The 21,951-nt window shown below is 48.4% G+C and overlaps 1 protein-coding gene across 3 annotated transcripts in view; it reads left to right on the forward strand.

Moving 5' to 3' along the window:
• SLC8A3 (solute carrier family 8 member A3) overlaps window positions 1-21,951 on the forward strand; it is a 197,408-nt gene that overhangs the window by 162,807 nt on the left and 12,650 nt on the right. For 2 of the 3 annotated variants that reach the window (XM_045012194.1, XM_045012195.1), the window contains exon 4: window positions 2,064-2,081. The exons of the other annotated variant lie outside the window; for it this stretch is intronic. In XM_045012194.1, coding sequence (XP_044868129.1) covers window positions 2,064-2,081 — 18 coding nt within the window. The remainder of the gene's footprint in view (window positions 1-2,063; window positions 2,082-21,951) is intronic. 3 annotated transcript variants of the gene reach the window in all.

Raw genomic sequence — 21,951 nt, forward strand, 5'->3', positions numbered from 1 at the left:
CAGTACTGGCGGAGGGCAGGCACTACCGCTTTTCTCTTGCAGCTCCGCGGGCCGCATGTTTGAGACCCCTGGACTAGACTCTGAAAACCCATAGAAGGCTTTAAATGTAGAGGCCTGAGTCTACTCAGACTCCTTTCACTGCTGATCTTCTGACACATCTGCTGTGTTGCTGACATTCCATGGGTGTTCCTTTGAAATCAGTGCAGTATTAGGACATACCTCATACATTACACCACATACCAGGTGTCTGGTACATTTAGGAGAACCGCAGATGCATTCTTACCTACTGTGTTCTGCTGGAAAGGCCCTGCTATTTTCAGTAGAAGCACATCAGAGAACACAAACACTTATAGACACAGAAGGACAATGAGCTACTGCCAGACCCCAGGCTGACTGTGTGGTCATGTATAGTGCCACTGATGTTTTCATGTTAGCACCAAATCATATGGCTGATACTTCCTTTTCCGACACTTCACTGAAACTTGAATCAAAAAAATGTGCTTGGGAGTATTGTCTAGTAGATGTAGTAAGGGATTGAGACTCAAAACTCATGGTTCTTTTTCCCAGCTTTGAAAATCAACCCACAATTTAGGTGGGTAAGTTCAAATGTTCACCGTAACCTTTCTTTGCCTCCGTTTCGCCATCTGTAAAATGGAGGTGCTAATACTGATTAGTTGTCTGTACAGTGTTGTGAGATTCTTGGACTGAAAGAGCTATAGTAATAGGTAATGAGAGCATTATCATTATTTAACCAAATCTTCATATCATCACAACCCAATCTTGAGAGGCCAGTTGCACAGTTTACTATTTGAAGGATGGGTGGAGGGCAAACTTCAGTGATGGAATGAGGGCTCAGTTCCTATTCAAAGGAGGTTTGCTATTTTCAGCCAATATAAAGAATTTTATCTAGATCTTGGTAAGATTAGTTTGGAGTTGGTTTGCTTGAGTATTGGCCACAGTTTTCTAGGGATAAAACCTAGAAGGGGTCCAGCTGAATCTTTCTTTGTGACAACTATGGAGACTAAGGAGATAGGGGAGGTGAAGGTGGTGTCAGGTAATCACAGTCAGTGACAACAGGAAGACCATACTGAGCATTTTTGGAACGGGGAAGTTACATTGTTCCTCACAAGGCTGTTCTCTCCTTTCTTATCGCCTCCTCCTACACTCTAGTATTTCAGCCTGTACTAATCTTGCAGGACCAAATAACTGCATTTGCAATGCATGGTTGCAATGCAGTTGCATCCTTGTGTGGTGGGGTAGACCGTGCGGCACATGTCAGTGCAATAGCATCATGCATAGGTGCAACTGGAAGCCAAGAGACCTGTGAAGACTCAACATGGTGGCTCATTGTGACATCTACAGCCCATCTGGGACTCTAAATCTCCGTGAGCTAAGCTTGTGGGGAAGTTCTGTGAAAATCAGAACTTCCCTATGAATTGTTGGGGATGATGCCTAGCAGCGTTACCCTTATCTCCATTGGTCCTAGGGTCAGTGCCCATTTTATAAACACTCTTTGCCCTGGCCAAGTTCTTCTTAGTGAACACCTCACCGCCGCTACTGCCTGCACTCACATCTGACATACAAGAGAAGATCTGTCAGTGCATCAGTGTATCAAGGCCTTCCTGTTTTTGGCAAGCCCACTCCACGTCTACATAGTGTGCCTCAAGCAGGGACACTTCCAACTCATTTTGGGACAGTTTGGCTCATCTCAGACCCTGATATTAGGAATGACAATCCCCACACGCTTTTCCTGTCCCTTACCCACTATCCCATCCCAAGTCCCATCCTTCTGCCTTCGCTCATGGGGGAGGGGGAATACTTCTGAACACAGAGCCCTTGGGACGCACTTGTTCTCTCCAGCCTCATTCTCATCCTGCTGCTACTGGGCATGCTCACAAATCTGCACCAAGCATGCGGCTACAGAGAGCTCACACGCTGCACTAAGCCATCTTCATCACTCATTTAAAACTGTCATCTGCAAATAGCCTTTGCGCCATCTCCAAATGGGAAATTAACTCTCTTCCTGTTTTCTTCTTTCCTTATTTGTTTTTCGTTTCATACAGCGCTGCTACTCACTCAAGGTAAGACTGCTTTCACTCCTTTGCTCTATCGGTGTGGCTTTGATTTCATTCTCTTCTTCAGTCAGAGACTTTTGTGCTCATGCTCATTGTATCACAGTTACTAGGCTGTGTACCCAAGGAGCAGATACATTAAGCATGCACCAGTTATTGACACATGAGGTGAAAAGTCAGGTTTTTTTGCCACAAATCTAGGGGAAATGACCTTTCCAATAACATACAGCTGAATCTACAACTCCTGATAGTTTAGGACATTGGACACCTCACCTCCCAGTCCCAATCACACATCTTCCTTTCTGCATCTATAGTGCTTACTAGCAATAAAACAGAGTGGGCCTAAGCAGGGGCAGCTCTAGGTATTTTGCCGCCCCAAGCACGGCAGGCAGGCTGCCTTCTGCGGCTTGCCTGCGGGAGGTCCCCGGTCCCGTGGATTTGGCGGCTCTTCTGCGGGAGGTCTGCCGAAGCTGCAGGACCAGCGGACCCTCCGCAGGCATGCCGCCAAAGGCAACCTGCCTGCCGCCCTTGCGGTGACCGGCAGAGCACCCCCGGTGGCTTGCCGCCCCAGGTATGCACTTGGCGTGCTGGTGCCTGGAGCCGCCCCTGGGCCTAAGTGTGGTATTACCCCCAGAATTCACAGTGGAAGGCAGCCCAAAGAAAACTCCTGGAAGTTTGGGTATAAGGTTGGGCATAAGTGCCTCCTAGAGAACAACAGATTTGCCACCAAGAAGAGAGTGCAGTGTAGACCTCCCCAACACCAAAAGAGGGGGAAATCAGGACACTATGCCCTGCCTTGCTAAGCTCACATTGTAGTATAGGTTATTCCTTCTGTATTTTTGTTATCCCTCCAGTTCCAGGTTTGATCATGGTTGAGTTTGCACTAAAGAAATATTTGGCACAAGAAGCAGGCACTCGAAGGTACAGAGAAGGGCTTGCATTTTTGTTTTTTTAAATAGAGTTGAACAAAAAAACTTCTGGAAATTATGAGTCCTGAACTGGACTACAACTATCAGGAAGTGTCACTGCTTGGAACTGACAGATGCTTAACTGCTGTGACAGAAGCAGCTCTACAGAACACCTGGAAGTGCTCTGCAAGCCACCAGTGCTCTGCAGACCACAGCCTGAGGAGCTTTTGTTCTAGGAAGAGTTTAAGGTGAACCATTCATACATGTTCATCATGCCCAAGTTATGGTGGCATTTGGATCAAAGACCATATCCAAGACTTCATTGCAAATCAAGAGGAAAATATCTTTATGCTACCACCTACAATTCCTAATACTCTAAGGCAGTTGTCCATAGAGCAGGGCCGGCTCTGGGTTTTTTGCCGCCCCAAGCAAAACAAACAAACAACAACAAAAAACAGAGTGCCACCACCAAAGAAGAAGAAAAAAAAAAGGCTGGAGTGCCGCTGCTGAAGCAAAGGTGCCGCCCCAAAGGGCCAGAATGCCTCCCCTTGAGAAGTGCCGCCCCAAGCACATGCTTGGGACGCTGGTGCCTAGAGCCGGCCCTGCCATAGAGTATGTCCAGAATCCCAAACAGGGCTAATTAGGACATAGCTAATGACAGCAAAGGTCACAGAATCACCAAAGTTCAGTTCAGGATACTTACGAAAAACTTTTCTGACCCGCTTGGGCTGGGAATCCTTTAAGAGGCCTTTTTCTCCTATGAATTTTGTCAGTTCTTCAACTTCAGCAGGATGGGAAATGAGTCAAGTGCAACCTTTCTCACAGCAATTTTGTTGCTTTAATTCACTAGCCACTTAATTTGATCAGAACCTTTGGAACCAAATAATTTGCATTAATATAATTTCCACTCTGTGATCAAATTTGATTGCTTTTGGCAGGTATTACTGGATAATTTGTCACCAGCTATGGAAAGTTGCTGTTCAGTTAATAAAAAAGGGCCAAATTTCTGACCTGGAGGAAGTAGAAGGGTCCTGAGGATAGGGTACCCTGTTTCCCTTCAGTCACACTGGCTAGAGTCCACCCGCGTTTCACCAGGCTGTCTAGAATGCTATGTTTATCTAATTCAAGTCTGTTGTGTGCAGCACATGAATTTTGTGCAGAGCTGGGCTGACATCACTTGTATCTTGTACGTGTTTAAAACTACAAACACCAAGATAGAAAATATCCAGACCAATATCAATAATACCCACACCCCCACATAGCAGAAACACACATTAGAGCACCACTCAGTACCAATCATGGCTAATAAGGAGAGATGGATGTGACATATACACTTAGTCCGTGTCATGTTAGATTTAGAAAAGGCAAGCATTCAGGAGTGTTTGTAAAAATTACATTGAAAACTACATTGGAGCTTGTCATCTACCCACCCCCGGCTTCTCATGTTACCTTTTCCTACCAAGCTCCTCATCTCCCTGCAGCTGCCCCACTGACCTGTCTTAGAGCCGGCGGGTTTGTCTACACTGTAATTAAACACCCGTAGCTGGCTCAGGCTCGGGAGGCTTGGGCTGTGGGGCTGTAAAATTGCGTGTAGATGTTCAGGCTCTGGGAACCCACGAGAGGGGAAGGGCCAGAGCCCAGGCGCCAGCCCAAGCCCAAATGTCTACACCGCAATTTTACCACCCCGCAAGCCCAAGTCAGCTGATGTGGGCCAGCCATGGGTGCTTAATTGCAGTATAAATGTACCGGAGTGACCTAATGGCTCTGTCACTTGGCCCCCTTTTGGACTCCCACTAGATGTCTCTCATTTCTCCTGGCGATTCTTGTTTCTCTTGTGTGTGTATTTCATGTCTTCCACCCACCATTGTTTGCTCTCCAGAAACCCAGCAGCTTTTAGGGTCAGGGCATCTGTTGCTCTGTCTCTTCACTCCTCCAGCACAGAGCACTGATGTCAGGCTTATGCCTACTGCTTGCCCCTTGGCTGGCTTGTGACTAGCGAGGAGGAAAGCTCAAGTGGTTAGATATTCACTTCTGTCTGTATACACATTAGAACTCTGGATACGTATCAGAGACACAGATGGCCCAAACCGAGACCCCTAGGTCCAAGCAGCCCCTGATTTGGGGGAAGTTCATATCTTTGCAGCTAGCCTATATGTGTTTGCAGCATGGGAGTGTGCTGAAATCACACAACAAGGAGCTGTCTCGCAAGATTTCCAATAATTTTGGTTTGAAAATCTCATGAGAACAACTTTCTGGGGCATTATTGGCACTGCTGCTCCCAAGCCTGAAAGTAAAGAACCACGTGAAAAATTGAAAATATATTTTTTTAAATGAGTTTGGATGAACTTCGCATTTGAACATGTGTCCGTGCTTATTTGAGCCAAACTCATTCTGCAATCCATACCTGTGACTCAATGAACTTTGAAAAGAACTATTTTAGGATGCACCTGATGGCTGCTAGACTAAAGTATCTGATTCTGACTGCATGAAATGAATGTGTTGGGTTGGCCTAGGACCAGGGGCGGCTCTAGGCACCAGCAAAACAAGCTGGTGCCTAGGGCGGCAAAATGTAGGGGGCGTTCCCTGCCGCCGTGGGGGGGGGCATGACTGCGGACGGTTCGCTGGTCCCGCGGCTCGGCTGGACCTCCCGCAGGCATGCCTGCGGCAGCTCAACCAGAGCCGCCGGACCAGCGAACCGCCCGCAGCTGCGGGAGGTCTAGCCAAGCCGCGCGACCAGCGGACCCTCCGCAGTCATGCCCGCAGGAGGTCCGCTGCTCCCGCGGCTCCGGGGCGCCTCCCGCGCATGACTGCTTGGGGCGGCCAAAAACGTAGAGCCGCCCCTGCCTAGGACCACAATTTAAGTTTTTAGAGATAAGGTTTTATCAAACCTCAGACCAACACAGATGTTTCTGTAAAATTTTAAAAATTTCAGTGCTCATATTTTGTTTTCATTTAAACATTCCCTGCAGTGTTTGCAATGGAAACAGTACAGCACAGTTAGTGTGTGAGATTTTGAAACTGAAATTGAATATAAACAAATGTGAAACTGACAAATATATTTTCATTGACAACATAAGAGAAATGCACAAGGCAAACAGAATAAATAATGAAAAGTAAGTGAGATGTTTAAAATCATTTCAGGTGTCAGTACACTTTTAACATGTTGATTTTTAAATATATGATTAATATTTCAATGGCATCGTTCATCCAAAAACCTCAAGTGTAAATTGAACCACAAAAACCTCCTGTAAGATGGATGAATATTAGCCCCATTCCACAGATGGAGAAACAGAGGCCAATGTGACTTCCCCAAGATCACCCAGCGAGTTAACAGCAGTGACAGAAATAGGACCTGGAACCTTTTGCTTTAACCACAAAACCATGTTTTCTCTACTTAAAGTAGCTATTTTTGCAACATGCTCATTTTCATCACTTTGGGGAATTCATTGTTCTTATTGGTCTTATTCTTATTGTTGTTAGTATTGGGAAATGACTACGCTGCATAATGTTAATATGGAGAAATGGTGACGGTATTTGATAAATTTACTAGTTATTCCTATAGGAATGTCTGACCATCCTCTTTTGTCGGTGAATATGGTAATTTTTACTTCTTCCAAAACTAGGGCTTGGTGAGCCAGTTCAGAGCGAGGGAAAAACCTGGACTTTTAACCTAAATCTCAAATTGAATCCAAACCTTTTCTGACATTAAAAAAAGTTAGGATAGCTTGTTTGCTTCATTAGCCTAGATTTTTGCAATTATCTCTGTCCTTTCTGGTGCTGTCTGGGTTCAGAAAGAGACATGTCAAATTGCCATGAGCATGATTGATTGTATGGTATTTGCAGCATGACCAAAAGCAGGAATTACTGGAAATCTTACCAGAGCCCGCTGTTCTTGTAAAATTTGCAGGTGAGGAGGTTAAGATAATTGATTAGAGGCTTGGGGAAGCATCCAAATGTTTGGGTGCTTATTAGAACTGAATATCCTAACCTCTATTCACTCATTACTAAGAAAATGTCTCAAAGTACATTTTTGCTATTAATGAATGAAGTCTCATGCTGCTAATCCCAGTGTGAAGTAGATAAGTATTCATATCCCCATTTTACAGAACAAGTGACTGAGGCACAAAGCAGACAGTTGATTTGCCCAAGGTCCCATTGCAAGTTTGTGACAGAGCCAAGAATGGAATAGTCTGCTGATGCCCTGTCTGGTGCTTCAGCAAAACAAAATCCTTCCTCTTGTAAGGGTGCAGATTCTCCTAGCTCAGATTTAACAAGCTGGTACATGTAATGCCAGTTGCATCACATCTCAAAATAACCTTCAGTGGCTATCTAAATTCACACTCCCCCTGTTGCTAGAAAGGCACATCGAATAATCAGTGCTCAGAGTGAGTGTGCATGTGTGTGTGTGTGTGTTCAGTTAACAGACATATCAATATGCTAATCTCAGAAACGAGATTCTCTTAGCCAACAGTCTTCCCCAAATCCAACTGATTGATAGACAGTTCTCAGGGGAGCTGAGCTCATTTGTGCCCAAGATTTATTTTACTTAGCTGGGATTTTATTATGCAGCTGCAAGAAAAAGCCCATTTAAATTATCATTTCAGTTTCTTCCTAACATTGCATTCCCCAAAAGGAGTGACCTCATCTGCAGAAAAACCCATTCCAGACATGGGCATTAGGTAGCTCATGGGGTGGTTAATGAGCTCTGTGAGAGCCCTTTACCTCTAGGTTGCTGGTTGGAATCCACTCTAGTTCAGAGAATGACTAGAAGCTGTTACCAGTTGATGGCTGTTTGCTGATGTTGGTGTATTTTCTAAGAGACAGACGTCCATGTTACAAGTGGCTTAAATGGCCACCTTGTCTTCCATCTCAGCAGAAAAGCCAAGGATTGAATGGACCATGGAGGCTGAACTGTCCTTTCCCCTCCTATGACTCTCCTGTCCTTCTCCCTTGTCACAGATGCAGAAATTTATCATCTGCTCCCCTCCATGTCCCCCAGTGATGCCATCCATCCCATTACCTGATGTCCCTGGGACCCAGTCGCATCCTCTCTCTTATTCTTCTCCTTAACCTTTCATTCTCCTTTGACTCTCTCCCCTCACGATATCAAAGTGCTGTAGTCTCTCCCTTCTGAAAAAAATGCCCTTTCCCCCACTTGCCTCTCCAACTACCACCTCTTTTCCATTTAATCTCTAAGGCAGGGGTCAGCAACCTTTCAGAAGTGCTGTGCCGAGTCTTCATTTATTCATTCTAATTTAAGGTTTCGCGTGCCAGTCATACATTTTAATGTTTTTAGAAGGTCTCTTTCAATAAGTCTATAATATAGAACTAAACTATTGTTGTATGTAAAGTAAATAAGGTTTTTAAAATGTTTAAGAAGCTTCATTTCAAATTAAATTAAAACGCAGAGCCCCCCGGACTGGTGACCAGGACCCAGGCAGTGTGAGGGCCACTGAAAATCAGCTCGCGTGCCGCCTTCGGCACCCGTGCCATAGGTTGCCTACCCCTGCTCTAAGGCCTGGTCTACACTGGGGGGGGGGCGGGGGGAGGGGAGGAACTATCTAAGTTACGCAACTTTTCCTGTCCATCCACACAGCTACAATGCTCATCCAGGCTCTCATCATCTCACATCTCAATCACAGCAACATCCTCGTCTCTGGCTTTGACAAAAGGCAATATTGCCCCACTCATGCCCATTGAGAATGCTTCTGCAAAGATCATTTTCCTAACCCATCGCTTTGCCCATGTTGCTCCTCTTCTGCATCCCTCCACTGGGTTCCCCTTCTCTACCCCCATCAAACATAAACTACTTGTTGTTACTTTCCAGGCCCTTCATGACCAATCCCCACTTGACCTATCATCTCTGATTCACTATCAAAAGGTCCACTCCTGCCTCCAGCCGGCCCATCATACCAGCCTCCAACACCCACTGGTTAAATTTTCCTTGTGCTTTCTCCCGGGCTCCACCCCCACCCCCCGTGCTTGGGAGGAGCTCCCCATACACATCTGCAAAGCTACCTCATTATCCACCTTCAGAACCCTCCATAAAACTCTCCTTGTAACTCTTCGGGCCTGTCCCTTTCTCAGTGTTTGGACAGCGGTGAGCCTAGTGAAGCCCTCACTTCAGCCTGTGGCCTCTAGCACATCTGCAGTACAAAGACATAAGCCCTGCTGTGCCCTGGACAGGGGCCAGTGGAGCCACAGCCCAGCAGCTAATCTGTGAAGTTAGGTGGAGGATTGTGTCCCCTCACCCTCCAGCATAGCTACACTAACCTGTGCTCCTGGGCCATAGGAAGGGCCCATGCCTGGGACACAGGAGGGTGGGGGAAGAATTTGGCTCTTAGAATAAAAACAGCAAAAGGAAAAGCCTCTTGGCAGTTCTGTTAAAGAGCTACGCTTGCTAGAAGGAAGTGAGTGCTGCTGGGACATGAGATGGAGGAGACTCCCTTGCATGCACAGGCTGATGCTGACCCAGCCAGGTTCTCTCAGGTTTCCCCTATAGGTGACAAACATTTTAGAGAGCAGGTTGGGGAAGGGCAGCTCTGAGTCTCCTGCTGGCATCTCCTGCAGTTCCTTGACACTAGCTGGTGCACAGCCAAGTGGGATACGCGTTGTGTTTCACACTGGCGACCGATACACGGAAAGCCTTAGAGCGCTGTCCTGCAGGACTGAGATTACTATGTCTCTGTTTGGTATCACCTCGTTGTCTTTGCACGACAGCTGCTCTGCCTCCCTGCCCCTCACCCAACGTGAACCGCACTCCTATTACCTCGATGTGTCCCCCAACTCCCTTGAGTCAAGTGCCTCATCCTCCCTGCCCAGGATGGGTTGGCCATGCACCCCATCTCTCTCTCTGAGCCATTGTTGCTTCTTCCTCACCCCTAGTTTGTGCACCCCACCTCCTTCCTACCCAGGGACGATGTTGAGAAGCGATGGCAAGGGCAGCTGGGTCACATTGTGAGGGTAGGTCAGGCAGGGGAGGGTGTTCTCAGCCAAAAGGAGACAAAGTGCCTTGGACTGCTGTTTCTAAGACTGGTCATTTGCATTTGTCTCACAGCAGCTGGAAATCTTCCTTCTTCCCCAGTTAGCATCCCCAACCCCTGAAATCCCTTTGAATTAGACAACTCCCAGGCGATGCCCATCTGATTAGCGAGGGGTAAACGTCATGAATGTAGCCCAGCTTCATCCAGCCTCTTTCCCCTGTGGGGGTCTCCACACATTTTAGAGAACATGTTTTTATTCTAAATTAGTGTTATTGGGACATCGGATTGGTAGGCACCTGAGGATCAATGAGTCCTGTCCCCTGCTATTGCAGGCAACCCCACAGATGTTTTCACAGATGTCTCTCTCCTTCCCAGTTCTGGCTGGTACTAGAAGTGCCCAGAAGGGGTGTGTTCCCAGTATTTCCAGCCTCAAACGCTGCAATCTCACACTCAGCATGCTTGACACTGCTATGGTGCTGTCCATGGACCGATCTCAAAGCACTTTCCAAATATCAGTGACTTAACACACATGATGCCCATGTCAGTAGACAAGTGCTATTTCCATGGTGCAGGTGGGGAAACTGAGGGCTGGAGCATTAAAGTGACAGAGCGAGGCAGTGGCAGAGCCAGGAAGAGGAGGCCTCAGAGAGTTGACTCCCTGCAACACGGTCCCGTCTTCCTCCGCAGAGAGAGCCTGACATTTCCAGACTGGTTTAGCAGACTGAATAATTCTGCATAAGGCTTTGGGGTGTTTAGTGAAACTCTTTGTCACTTACCATTGCAAAGCATTTTGTCCCGTGGTAAGGCCGTGTGGACAGATTGTGACCCTGAATCAGGAAACAGTCTATCCGTAAGTCTGCATTGCCATTCACGTGAGCTGTCATCACTAAAACTGACTGCCTGGGAATTGTTCACATCCCCATCACTTCCACCCTCCCCACCTGTTAGATCTTGTCTTATAGACTCTGAGCTCTTTGGGGCAAGGATTGTCATATGTTCGTACAGCACCTAGCACAACGGGGCCTAACCTGGTTGAGACCTATATGTGCTCCCACAGTCTGCATGTTAAATAATAGGAATAATGTTCGCATTTGCTTATGTTCAGACTAGAAGGAGTTAGGAGGAAGCCTTTCCTCCAGCCTTACCCATCTCTATGAGACAGAGAAGGGAACCCAGGAAGAACTGCCAGGCTCCTTTTCTTGCCTGGTGTCTCCCGACCTTATCAGGCTAATTGGAGTTGACAGCCAGGAGTCCAGGGTGCAATCCACATTGAAAGCTGAGTGTTGAGGCTGATACAAACAGAAATCAGGACTGGTTAATAATTAAGCTGCTGTTTGGCAGCGTTCACCTTGACAGACTTGACCTGCCAAATTAAAAATGGTCTTTCTTTAAAAAAACTATCATAGCCCTTGTTATTTTTCTGCTGAGGAGGGGAGGGGAGAGTTTTATACACTCAGATGCACTCAGATGTAGAGAGGCACATGAAGGTAGGAGCATTTGACCATATCCCTCCTCCTGAAGGCCTCCCAAATTTATCCAATGAGCCCTTGGACATTGCAGCTGGACATACACCCCCTGCAAGGAATACTCCTCTGGGTTCAAGGACCTGTATTTTAGGTCAACCCAGACTTAAATTTAACTTTAGTATTTCCTGCCAATATAGCACATACTGCTTAGAACAATGGACAGGGAGCCAGAACAACTGGGATCTATGCCCAGTTCTACTGTTTATTTGCTCTTTGGCCTTGAGAAATTCTCCTCCTTGCTCAGATCCCACATCTGTAATGTAGGGATAATAATAGTTCTCTGCCTCACAGTGAAGATACAGGTTGGGAGGCTTCATCAGAGCATCACTGAGATGGGAGAGACAGAGGGCTTGTCTTCACTACTGGGGTAAGTCGACCTAAGTTACGCTACTCCAGCTACGTGAATAATGTAGCTGGAATCGACGTAGCATAGGTCGACTTACCCCAGTGTCTTCTCTATGCTGAGTTGACAGGAGATGCTCTCCAGTTGACTTCCCTTACTCTTCTCGGAAAGCTGGAGTACCAGGGTCAACTGGAGAGCACTCTGCCATCGTTTTAGCGGGTCATCACTAGACCCGCTAAATCGACCCCTGCTGCATCGATTGCAGCAGCATTGATCTCCCCATAGAGGAGACAACTCCTGAGAAGGTGAGATGTGTGTTGGTTAAGTCCTTTATGTGTATATTAAGGACAATGGGCAAGATGGCCTCTTATCCATGAACAAATGGCATATTCATACCTCTGGATGTTGGCACGGCATTTGAGACTCCTAGTCTATGCCAATCACTTAACCTGGGTGGACAGGTATCACTGAGATGACACCAATCCTTCTTCTCAAACTGAACACTCAAGAATCAGGATAAGCAGCTACTCTCTGCCCTCATCTGTAGAGTCCCAAAAGTTTCAGTCTTCTCCTCCATCTGATTTGGCATGAAAGGTATATGAAGCTGCAGGAAGAGATCATGTAATAGCACAGTCTCAGGTGACAGCTATATGCAGATGATGCCTAGCTCTACATTTCTTTAATATCCAACACTATCAGCACCATCTCCCAGCTACCATGGAGTCATCAGCCCCTGGATGAAGAATAGTTGGCTGAAACTCAGCATGGAGAAGATGGAGGTTATGGTGATGGCTAGCAGGAAGCACAGTATAAGTGTCTTGTACTCATCAAGAAAGACCAGGCCTTTTTGGCCTCTTCTCTGCTTCTAGATGCCTAAGTGGTTGCAACTTATAACAATGCCCTCTTCCATCTACAGGTGGCCCACGCACTCAGCAACACAGTCCACTGAGTGCACAACACCCAGTGCTCCACTGTGTGCATTGCCTCTTGTGGAACACAGAATCAAAATCAAGGTTTTTAGTCCTGATTTCCAAAGCCCTCCAGGGGACTGGCCAAGGTTACCTGAGGATGTGGCTCTCTCCACATGACCATGACTGCCATTAACAATGATATTACAGCAGAACAATACAACTGTGAGCCACAAGGGTGAGACACATGAGTGTAGGAGACAGAATGTTCCTCCCAGCTGCCCGTCAATTATGGCTCTCACAGCAGAATGACCATGGCCCTCATCACCCACAGAACAAATCACAAAACTCGCTTAATTTACTTAGATTTTCCACAATAAATAAAACAAACAAATAAGAGGGAGAATGAAAAAACAAAGCAATAATTTGTTTTAAAAAATCTGAGACTTGAAGGTGGCTCAGCTACCATGGTGATGAGCATGCTATAACTCTTGGATTTAGTGCCTAGAAATGTTGTTTTTTCTGTCTTGCTACCAGACAGTGAATTGGTCGTGTAGGTGGCACCCACAGAGTATGTTTGGGTGTCACTTACAGACATATGGTGAATATGATACCATTCAGCTGACACATGTGGCTCATACTGTCAACATTATAGATATAAAATGTCCAGACATAAGATTGCCGCTTAAATTAGCATGGAGAACTGGTGGCAATACAGAGGCAGAGTTAAGATTGTTTGGGGTTCTCCAGCTCTGCACTTTCAATACTTTGGGGATTTTTTGAAGTTTAAACTTAACTTAGAATTTCACTGGCTTTCTAATGTTTAGTTGGTTTTTTAAATACATATTTGAGGCTTTCTTTTTCCCTTCACTTATTGAGACATATCGTGAATCATCTAGGAATTTCCTTTGATGCTTTCATTTCCAAACATTTTCTACTAATTGTTCTGTGACATGGGCCTCTTAATTTCCTAAAAACAAAATGTGCAATAGGACATGTAGCAAAGGGCCAAAAGGCAGGGCAATGTCCTCTGGTGCTGCTACCCTGACCTAACTGCACTCCTGCCTCTGCCACTCTGTGCCCTTTGGCATCCTCTCCCCTCGCTTGGTAACCTGTCCTGTGCCCATTGCCTCCCAGCTCCTTGTCTCTGAGCTCCACTGTGCCTTGTTACTTCTGGTTTTTTGCCAGTTGCTGCAGCCTCTGTTGTTCTGTGCAGTTTACCAACTTATTCTGATCAGCTGAAAAGAGGATTGCCAACTGTAGAGCTTGAGAGGTCTGCTGCGACATTTTGAAGTACATTATTGATTTCAAAAGATGGATGTATTTGTGTCTGCTTTTACGATGGATTAATGTAGTATCAACTGCCTTAGGATTCCTTGTGTATTTCATAAACTCTGCAGGCCTTGTAGGGTTTATAACATTTGCAATCAATCTGGCAGGGTTTGTGAGTCCAGGCAAGGTTTATAAAAAGAGTCCATGCTGAGTTTATAATCCCTATATGACTTCTTGTGAGGAATAGGCGATCTGCTGGAATCTGTACAGGATTCATAAACCCTCAGTGTCTCTGACATTACCTGGGGTGTTTATAAACTGTAGAAGAATCCCTGAGTAACTCCTGCCTCAGTGCTTGGCCAAAGCAAGACTCCTCTGTGTAATATCTTCCCACTTCTTAGAGCCCTCCCACTCAGGCTCAGAAAGTCAGCAGTCTGAAATTTGTGTGGTCAAAGTTGCCACTTGCAAGGACTCTTGAGTGACATCCTGATGCCCCTTGTTGATGAGATGAGGCTTGTCAGTGGGGATGACGCTGGTGTCAGCTGCACTGTTTTGTCAATCTCCAGATCTACTTGTTTGAGGGTGGTTGGTTGATTGATTGTTTTATGAAATTCCTTGAAACTTGTCAAATAATAACGGTGGGATGTGTCCATTAGTCAGATGTGTCCACCAGCCTCCAAAGTCTGGAGAAGGCTATCAGCTCCAGCCTGCAGATGAGAAGGATGCAACTCATTAGCAGCAGGAGATGTAGGAGTGTTCCCTCCAGCAGCCCCAACATCATCGGGAGACTCCTGTTGACTTGCACTAGTAGTCATCTCCGCAGCCAGGGCACCAGAGGGAGAATCTTACACTGGCTGTCAACAGGAGAAGCAACAGTACCCATTTCAGCAGCCCGATGAGCAGAAGGTGGTTGATGCTGCTGACCTAACTGCAGGGAGCAGCAGCAGTAGTATCCACCTGGCAGCAGCACTGGTACCTGTTGGCCGGCAGCAGCAGTGTCCACCTCACGAGCAGCTCAGGGACTCAGAGCAGGCACAGCCTCTGTGCTAGCATTCAGATAATCATTGCTAGCCTCTTACACTGGATGCCAATTCTGGTTGGCCTCCTCTGACTGTTCAGTCACTTGCTGCTGGTACATCTCCAGCTGCCTACACCACTGTCCCTCCTGCTTTGCTGTTGCTGTTCCTGCAGCATGTCTTGGCCTCTCTGCTGGTTTCACCCATCCTTCTGCAGGTTCCTGCTCTCTCCTATACAGGGCACATATCCACTCACCAAGAGCAGCTTTTCCACAGCAAACCACATCATGGGCATGTGCTATCCTAAGTTCAAATGCTGAAGTAGCAGCAAGGAACCCACCATCACCACCTTGCTGCTGCAGCTAGTTCCCCGACTCTGTCCTAGTCACTGGCCCAGCTGCTTGCTGGCTCTCCGTTCAGCCTGTCGATGGCAGTGGGCTTGATGGGTCTCCTGTCAGCAGCCATTCAGTGTCGTACCGTCAGGTGACCACATGGCTGCAGGAGCTTATAAATAAGCCTGTGGAATTGGTAGAGGTGGTTTCCCATGGGACTTGATCCTGAGAGCCTAGCCACACTGCAGACAGCTCCTGAAGATAGAACATGTGCCAAGTGCCTGCAGGCAAGGGACTGTTGTTATTCAAGCATCTCCATGCCTCTCCCCAGTTTTCCCTTTTCCGCATCATGCCAATATTGTATTATTTATATTTGAAAAAGTCAGTGGTTTTTCTTCTTCAAGTGCTTGTTTATGTCCATTCCGATCAGGTGTGCGCGCACACACAGGCACAGAAGCCGGAAGATTTTTCCCATATCAGTGTCCATCCGGTCAGTCTTGGGCGCCCCCTGGAGTCGCACTTTCATGGCGCTCAATAATAGAGCCCTGCCAACCCGCCAGCCCCTCAGTTCCTTCCTACCACCAGTAACGGTTAGCTGGGACGTCCCATAGTCCTTGCTTAGCAGGTGTCTTTATCTTCATTATTGTACATAGTTCTTAATCAGTTAGTATAGGATAATAGTTTTAGTTAGTTTAGAGTTAGTTGGGGTTTTCCCCCCCACCTTCTGACTCCCTGGAACTGGGGTATGCTGCAGTCCCCGGGGTTTAAAACCTGTGAGGTCTGCGCTAAGTGCATGCCAAAGAGTGACCCCCACGCTTTTTGTTTAAGGTGCCTAGGGGAAGGTCACCAAAAGGACCACTGTAGGATCTGCTGCGAATTCCATCCCAGAACTATTTAAAAAAGGGAAGAGTGGCTTAAGGTTCTCCTAATGGAGGCAGCTCTTCGCCCCCACTCAGACCCAGGGTCAGGGGACTCCACACCCAGCACATCCTCGTTGGCACAGAGCGCGTTGGCACAATCATCTTGGGAACCTATGCCAAGAAAGGTCTTCTCCCGAGATGCTCGGTACCTGCACGGTGCCTCCCGTGGCCAATCGGTGTCTAGGCACCAGTTTCAGTCACCGATGCCTCAGAAGAAGAAGAAACCGAAGAGGGAGCATTCTCCCCCGGGCAAATCTAAGGAGCGGACGGCTGCCACTCCCCTCAACACCAAAGGCATTTGAGGTGGCTCAAAACTTGCTGCGCCTCACGCCGCTGTGCTCACCCCCTAGGACAGAGGAGGCTCCGGCCCCGTCAGCACCACCGCGGCAGGTGCAGTCAAGAGGAAAGCCAGCGATGATGTCCTGGCGCTCCCCTTTTCCACGGCACTCCCAACATCAACACCTCCAGAGAGAGAACCCAGTCGGTCCCCGAGCGCCCAATATTCAGTGCCCCAAAGCACAGCTCCTCTGTGGTCTTTCTTTTTGGAGACTTCAGAGTCAGAATCAGACTCCTACCGCTCCGATAAGAGCAGAAGCAGGAGGTCCAGGTGAAGGCAGGAGAGACAGGCTTACCCGGTGCCATGGCCACTGCAGTGGCAAAACCCCTTGCAGTGGCCCTTCTGGACTCCTGGGGCCTTTCACCCGAGGCAGGGAAGGAATCAAGGGTCCCACTCAGAGCGACTTTGATGACTTCAGCCACCTTTATCCCACTGGCAGAACAACCAGCCACTGAACCACCGCCACCGGTGTCGACACCATCAGCTGCAGCACCATTGCTGGCACCAACTTCAGGACCAACTTCAGCAGCAGCTGCAGCTTCGCTGCCGACATTGGCTTAGGTGCCAGCATAAGCGGTGCCGCTGTTATCAGCACTGGCCTTAACAGCAGCTCCTGCGCCAGCAGTGGCACTGATAGCAGCCCCGGCCCCGACGGCAGCTCCAGCACCGACACTGCCACCAGCGGCAGCTCCGATGCTGACATTCGCACTGAGTTCAGTGCCAATAGCCCCAGCTCTAAGTACGGCACCGTCCGCATCAGCACCTGCCCAGGAGCTCCAAGAGTCATGGGATCCCTTGGGCGCCGATGGCAGGGAACAGCCACTGTTCTTTGTGGTTTCCCCCTAGTCATTGCCGGACAAGGTGCTGGCTGGCACCGCCATAGCCCCAGCGCTCGATGACAGTCGGGTATTGCAGCCATTGCTGCGCTGGGTTGCCCAGAGTCTGGGCATCAAGGCAGAGGAGGTAGTAGAGGACTCTGATCCCATGGTGGATATCCTCGTGCCCTCTGGACCTTCCCGTATTGTCCTGCTGCTCATAAAAACAATAGCAGACACCAACAAAACCCTGTGGCAGACCCCAGCCTCGTTCCCACTCACTTCCAAGCTCAATGAACGGCAATATTTTGTGCCTTCTAAAGGTTATGAACATCTTTATTCCCACCCGCAACCTGATTCCCTTGTTGTGGATGCTGCTTATCAGCATGAGCAGCAAGGTTTCCAAGGCCCCTCCCCCAAAAACAGAGAGGCTAAAAAACTTGACCTTTTCAGGAGGAAGGTCTATTCCACGGGTGGATTGCAGCTCCAAATTTCCAACAACAGGCCATTGTCAGCCAGTACTCTTATAATACCTCGGCGCAATGGCAAAATTTGCGGAACTGCTCCCCCTAGACTCCCGTGCTGAGTTTTCAGCCTTGGTTGAGGAGGGCAAGCTAATCTCCTGAGCTTCCCTCCAGTCTGTGCTGGACGGTACTGATGCAGCCACGACAGTAATGTCTACGGGGGTGGCCATGAGAAGGGGCTCCTGGTCTCTGGTCTCCTGTACGAGGTCCAGCAGACCATACAGGACCTCCCCTTTGAGGGTGTGACTCTGTTTTTGGAGAAGACAGATAAAAGGCTACACAGCCGAAAAGACTCTAGGGACACCCTCAAATCCTTGGGCCTACACACTCCTGCCATGCAACAGAAGCCTTTCAGTCCTCAGCCTCTTCTGTGGTTCTACCAACAGAACCGACAGGATGTTTCCCGGAGGAGGAATAGGAACAGCAGAAAAAGGCCGTACCTGTCCTCAGGACAGGGCTCTGGCCAACCCAAACCACCTTCCAGCCAACCTTTTGAAGGTGCGGTCGAGGATGGCACACCAGAACAAGAACTGGATCTGCCCTACCTTACCTTTTTGTCCCGACTGTCCCCTTTCTACTGGGCATGATCCCATATCACTTCAGACCACTGGGTGCTCCACATGGTAGAGAGGGGATACTCCATCAAATTCTGTGCCCTCCCACCCTTCCTCCCACCCTTCCCTGTCCCTCTTCAGGGACCCCTCTCACGAGCAACTCCTTATACAGGAGGAGCACTCACTCCTTTTGCTAGGGACAGTGGAAGAGGTTCCTCAGGAGCAGAAGGGCAAGAGTTTCTATCCTTGGTATTTACTAATTCTGAAAGCCAAAGGTGGGCTCAGGCCCATCCTAGACCTGTGAGAACTCAACAAGTTCGTGAAGAAGCTCAAGTTTCGCATGGTCTCTTTGGTCTCCATCATCCCTTCATTGGATCCAGGAGACTGGTATGCCACCCTTGACTTGAAGGACGTGTACTTTCACATAGCAATAATGCTGTCCCACAGAAAATACCTCAGGTTTGTGGTGAACAACACCCACTACCAGTTCACAGTCCTCCCCTTCAGCCTGTCAGCGGCTCCTTGAGTGTTCACCAAGTGCATTGCAGTTGTGGCTGCGTTCCTGCGCAGACGGCAGGTACAGGTGTTCCCGCACCTCGATGACTGGCTCATCAAGGGCCACTCCAGGTCTCAAGTGGAGACACAAGTCAACTTCATAAGATCGACGTTCAATGAACTGGGCCTTCTTCTGAACGAGGGGAAATCAGTGCTGTTCCTGGTTCAGAGGATAGAGTTTATAGGGGCAGTACTTGACTCGACACAAGCCAGGGCATACCTCCCAGAAGCAATGTTTCAGTCCCTGGGCGACATCATACGAGGTCTCAGGCAGTTCCCCACCACCACAGCAAGGAATTGCTGGAAACTTCTAGGACACATGGCAGCCTGTACCTGCGTGGTGCAGCATGCCAGACTCAGGCTTCGGCCTCTTCAGTTGTGGCTAGCTTTGGTGTATCGGCCAGCGTGGGACAATTTGGACAGGGTCATGACCCTGCCCCGCCAGGTTCTCGACTCCCTCCCCTTCTCCAGCCCTCAGCCGTCTCTCTCCCTAGTGACGGATGCATCATCACTGGATTGGGCTCCATCGCGGACGTGTTCCTCCTCCCATGGGGAGGCCATCTCCTCTACGTGTTTCCTCCTATCCCTCTTGTTCACAAGATGCTCGTCAAGATATGGAGGTAACAAGCTTCAGTGATATTGATAGCTCCAGCATCCGAACCTCGAGTCGCTGCACCTCACGGCGTGGAAGCTCCATGACTGAACCCTATGGCGCTCTCCTGCTCTGTCTCAGTTAGACAAGTCCTCCTGGGCAGTAGAAAACCCTCCACCAGAGCTACCTACCTTGCTAGGTGAAAGAGATTTTCAATCTGGCCCGCACAGCATTATTCATCCCCGACGCTCACCTCTGTGCCACTTATCTTCTCCATCTCAAGCAGCAGGGGCTGTCCATGTCGTCAATAAGGGTTCACTTGGCCGCCATCTCTGCCTTTCATCCAGGTGGAGAGGGCCACTCGGTCTTCGCTAACCCTATGGTCAGCCGTTTCCTTAAAGGTCTCAAAAGGCTATACCCGCATGTCCAACAGCCTGTCCCGGCTTGGGACCTCAATCTGGTCCTTTCCAGACTCATGGGATCGCCCATTGAACCTTTGGCAACATGCTCCCTGCTCTATCTCTCATACAAGGTGTCGTTTCTGGTAGCGATAACCTCAGCCAGGAGGGATTCTGAGCTCAAGGCCCTGACATCAGAGCCCCCTTACACTGTGTTCCATAAGGACAAGGTCCAGCTCAGGCCTCACCCAGCTTTCCTCCTGAAGGTTGTCTCCCAGTTTCACACCAACCAGGACATCTACCTCCCAGTGTTCTATCCTAAGCAGCACTCGAGCAGCAGGGAGCAGAGGCTTCACCCACTGGATGTCCGCAGAGCACTAGCCTTCTACATTGAGAGAATGAAACCATTCTGAAAGTCTGTCCAGTTATTCATGGCAGTGGTGGATAGAATGAAAGGTCTTCCTGTCTCTTCTCAACAGATTTCATCATGGATCACGTCCTGCATCTGTGAGTGCTACAACCTGGCAGGGGTGCCTGCTCCTCCGATCACTGCGCACTCCACCAGGGCTCAGGCCTCTTCAGTGGTGTTTCTGGCGCAGGTTCCCACCCAGGAAATCTGCAGAGCAGCGACGTGGTCCTCCATACACACTTTCACCATGCACTAGGCAATCACCCAGCAGGCCAGGGATGATGCAGTCTTTGGAAGAGCTGTGCTCCAATGAGTAGACAGCTCCGACACCACCTCCTGAACTTGGGCTTGTGAGTCACCTGATTGGTATGGACATGAACAAGCACTCTTAGAAGAAAAAAGGATTACTCACCTTCTCTTAACTGTTGTTCTTCGATATGTGTTGTTCAAGTCCATACCAATACCCACCCTCCAACCCCTCTGTCAGAGTAGCCAGCAAGAGGAAACTGAGGGGGTGGTGGGACGGCAGGGCTCTATATTGAGCGCCATAAAGATGCAACTCCAGGGGGCGCCCAGACCAACTTGACGGAGGCTGCTATGGGAAAAATCTTCCGGCTACCGTGCACATGCACACACCTGTTTGGAATGGACACAAACAACACACCTCGAAGAACAACAGTTACGAGAAGGTGCGTAACCGTTTTTTCACGAGGCTCTCCTACTCTATCCAGGCCTCCTTACACCCTTGCTCCCAAACATGTAAAGCCAGTATATAGAAATTGGCCAGGAAAACACTTCCATCTTGAATATGTACGTTTGCACATGAATCCTAAAAGTCACATGAAAGGAAGTTTCATCCCAAACAGCCATGTGAACAAAAACCTATGACATGGAAGTCAGTGGGAAAGCTAACAACCATGGCCAGGTCCAATCACAATGCAGAATTTGAAGATAAATTCATGAATAATCATCCTCACCTTCATCCTAGTTCCAGTCTCCACTTTCATTTTGGTAGCCCAGCAAGCTGGGGGGTGGGGTGGGGTGGAAACCATAGTTAGCACCATGGACAGCATCCACATCAATGGATTGGTTGATTCTGCATCGTTACCATGGACAATATCACATGGGGAGCCTTCAGGGTATCATCCAGGACCAGAGACGACAACACATGGGGCAACTTGTCTTAGTGGATTGCTCCTCACAGGCAGCACCGCATGGGGCACCTTGTTTCCCACCTTCAGAAGCTTGGGAACACTTTTTTCTCCATCAAGGATTAATCATCCAGTTTTATATGAAAAGAAAGCCCTCTTGGTCCCTGACCTATTTTTTCCTATACATTTTCCAGTGATAGGAATCCCCCAGGAAATGCACAATGTGACGTAAGCGTAATTACAGTGCAGAATGAAAGAATTAAGAGTGTGTGTGCCTGCCCCGTGAATATGTATCTGGGTGAGAGTTAAAGCAAGCCCTGAATGGAATAGACTGCT

The sequence above is a fragment of the Mauremys mutica genome, chromosome 4, assembly GCF_020497125.1.
Source record: "Mauremys mutica isolate MM-2020 ecotype Southern chromosome 4, ASM2049712v1, whole genome shotgun sequence".
Taxonomy (NCBI): domain Eukaryota; kingdom Metazoa; phylum Chordata; order Testudines; family Geoemydidae; genus Mauremys; species Mauremys mutica.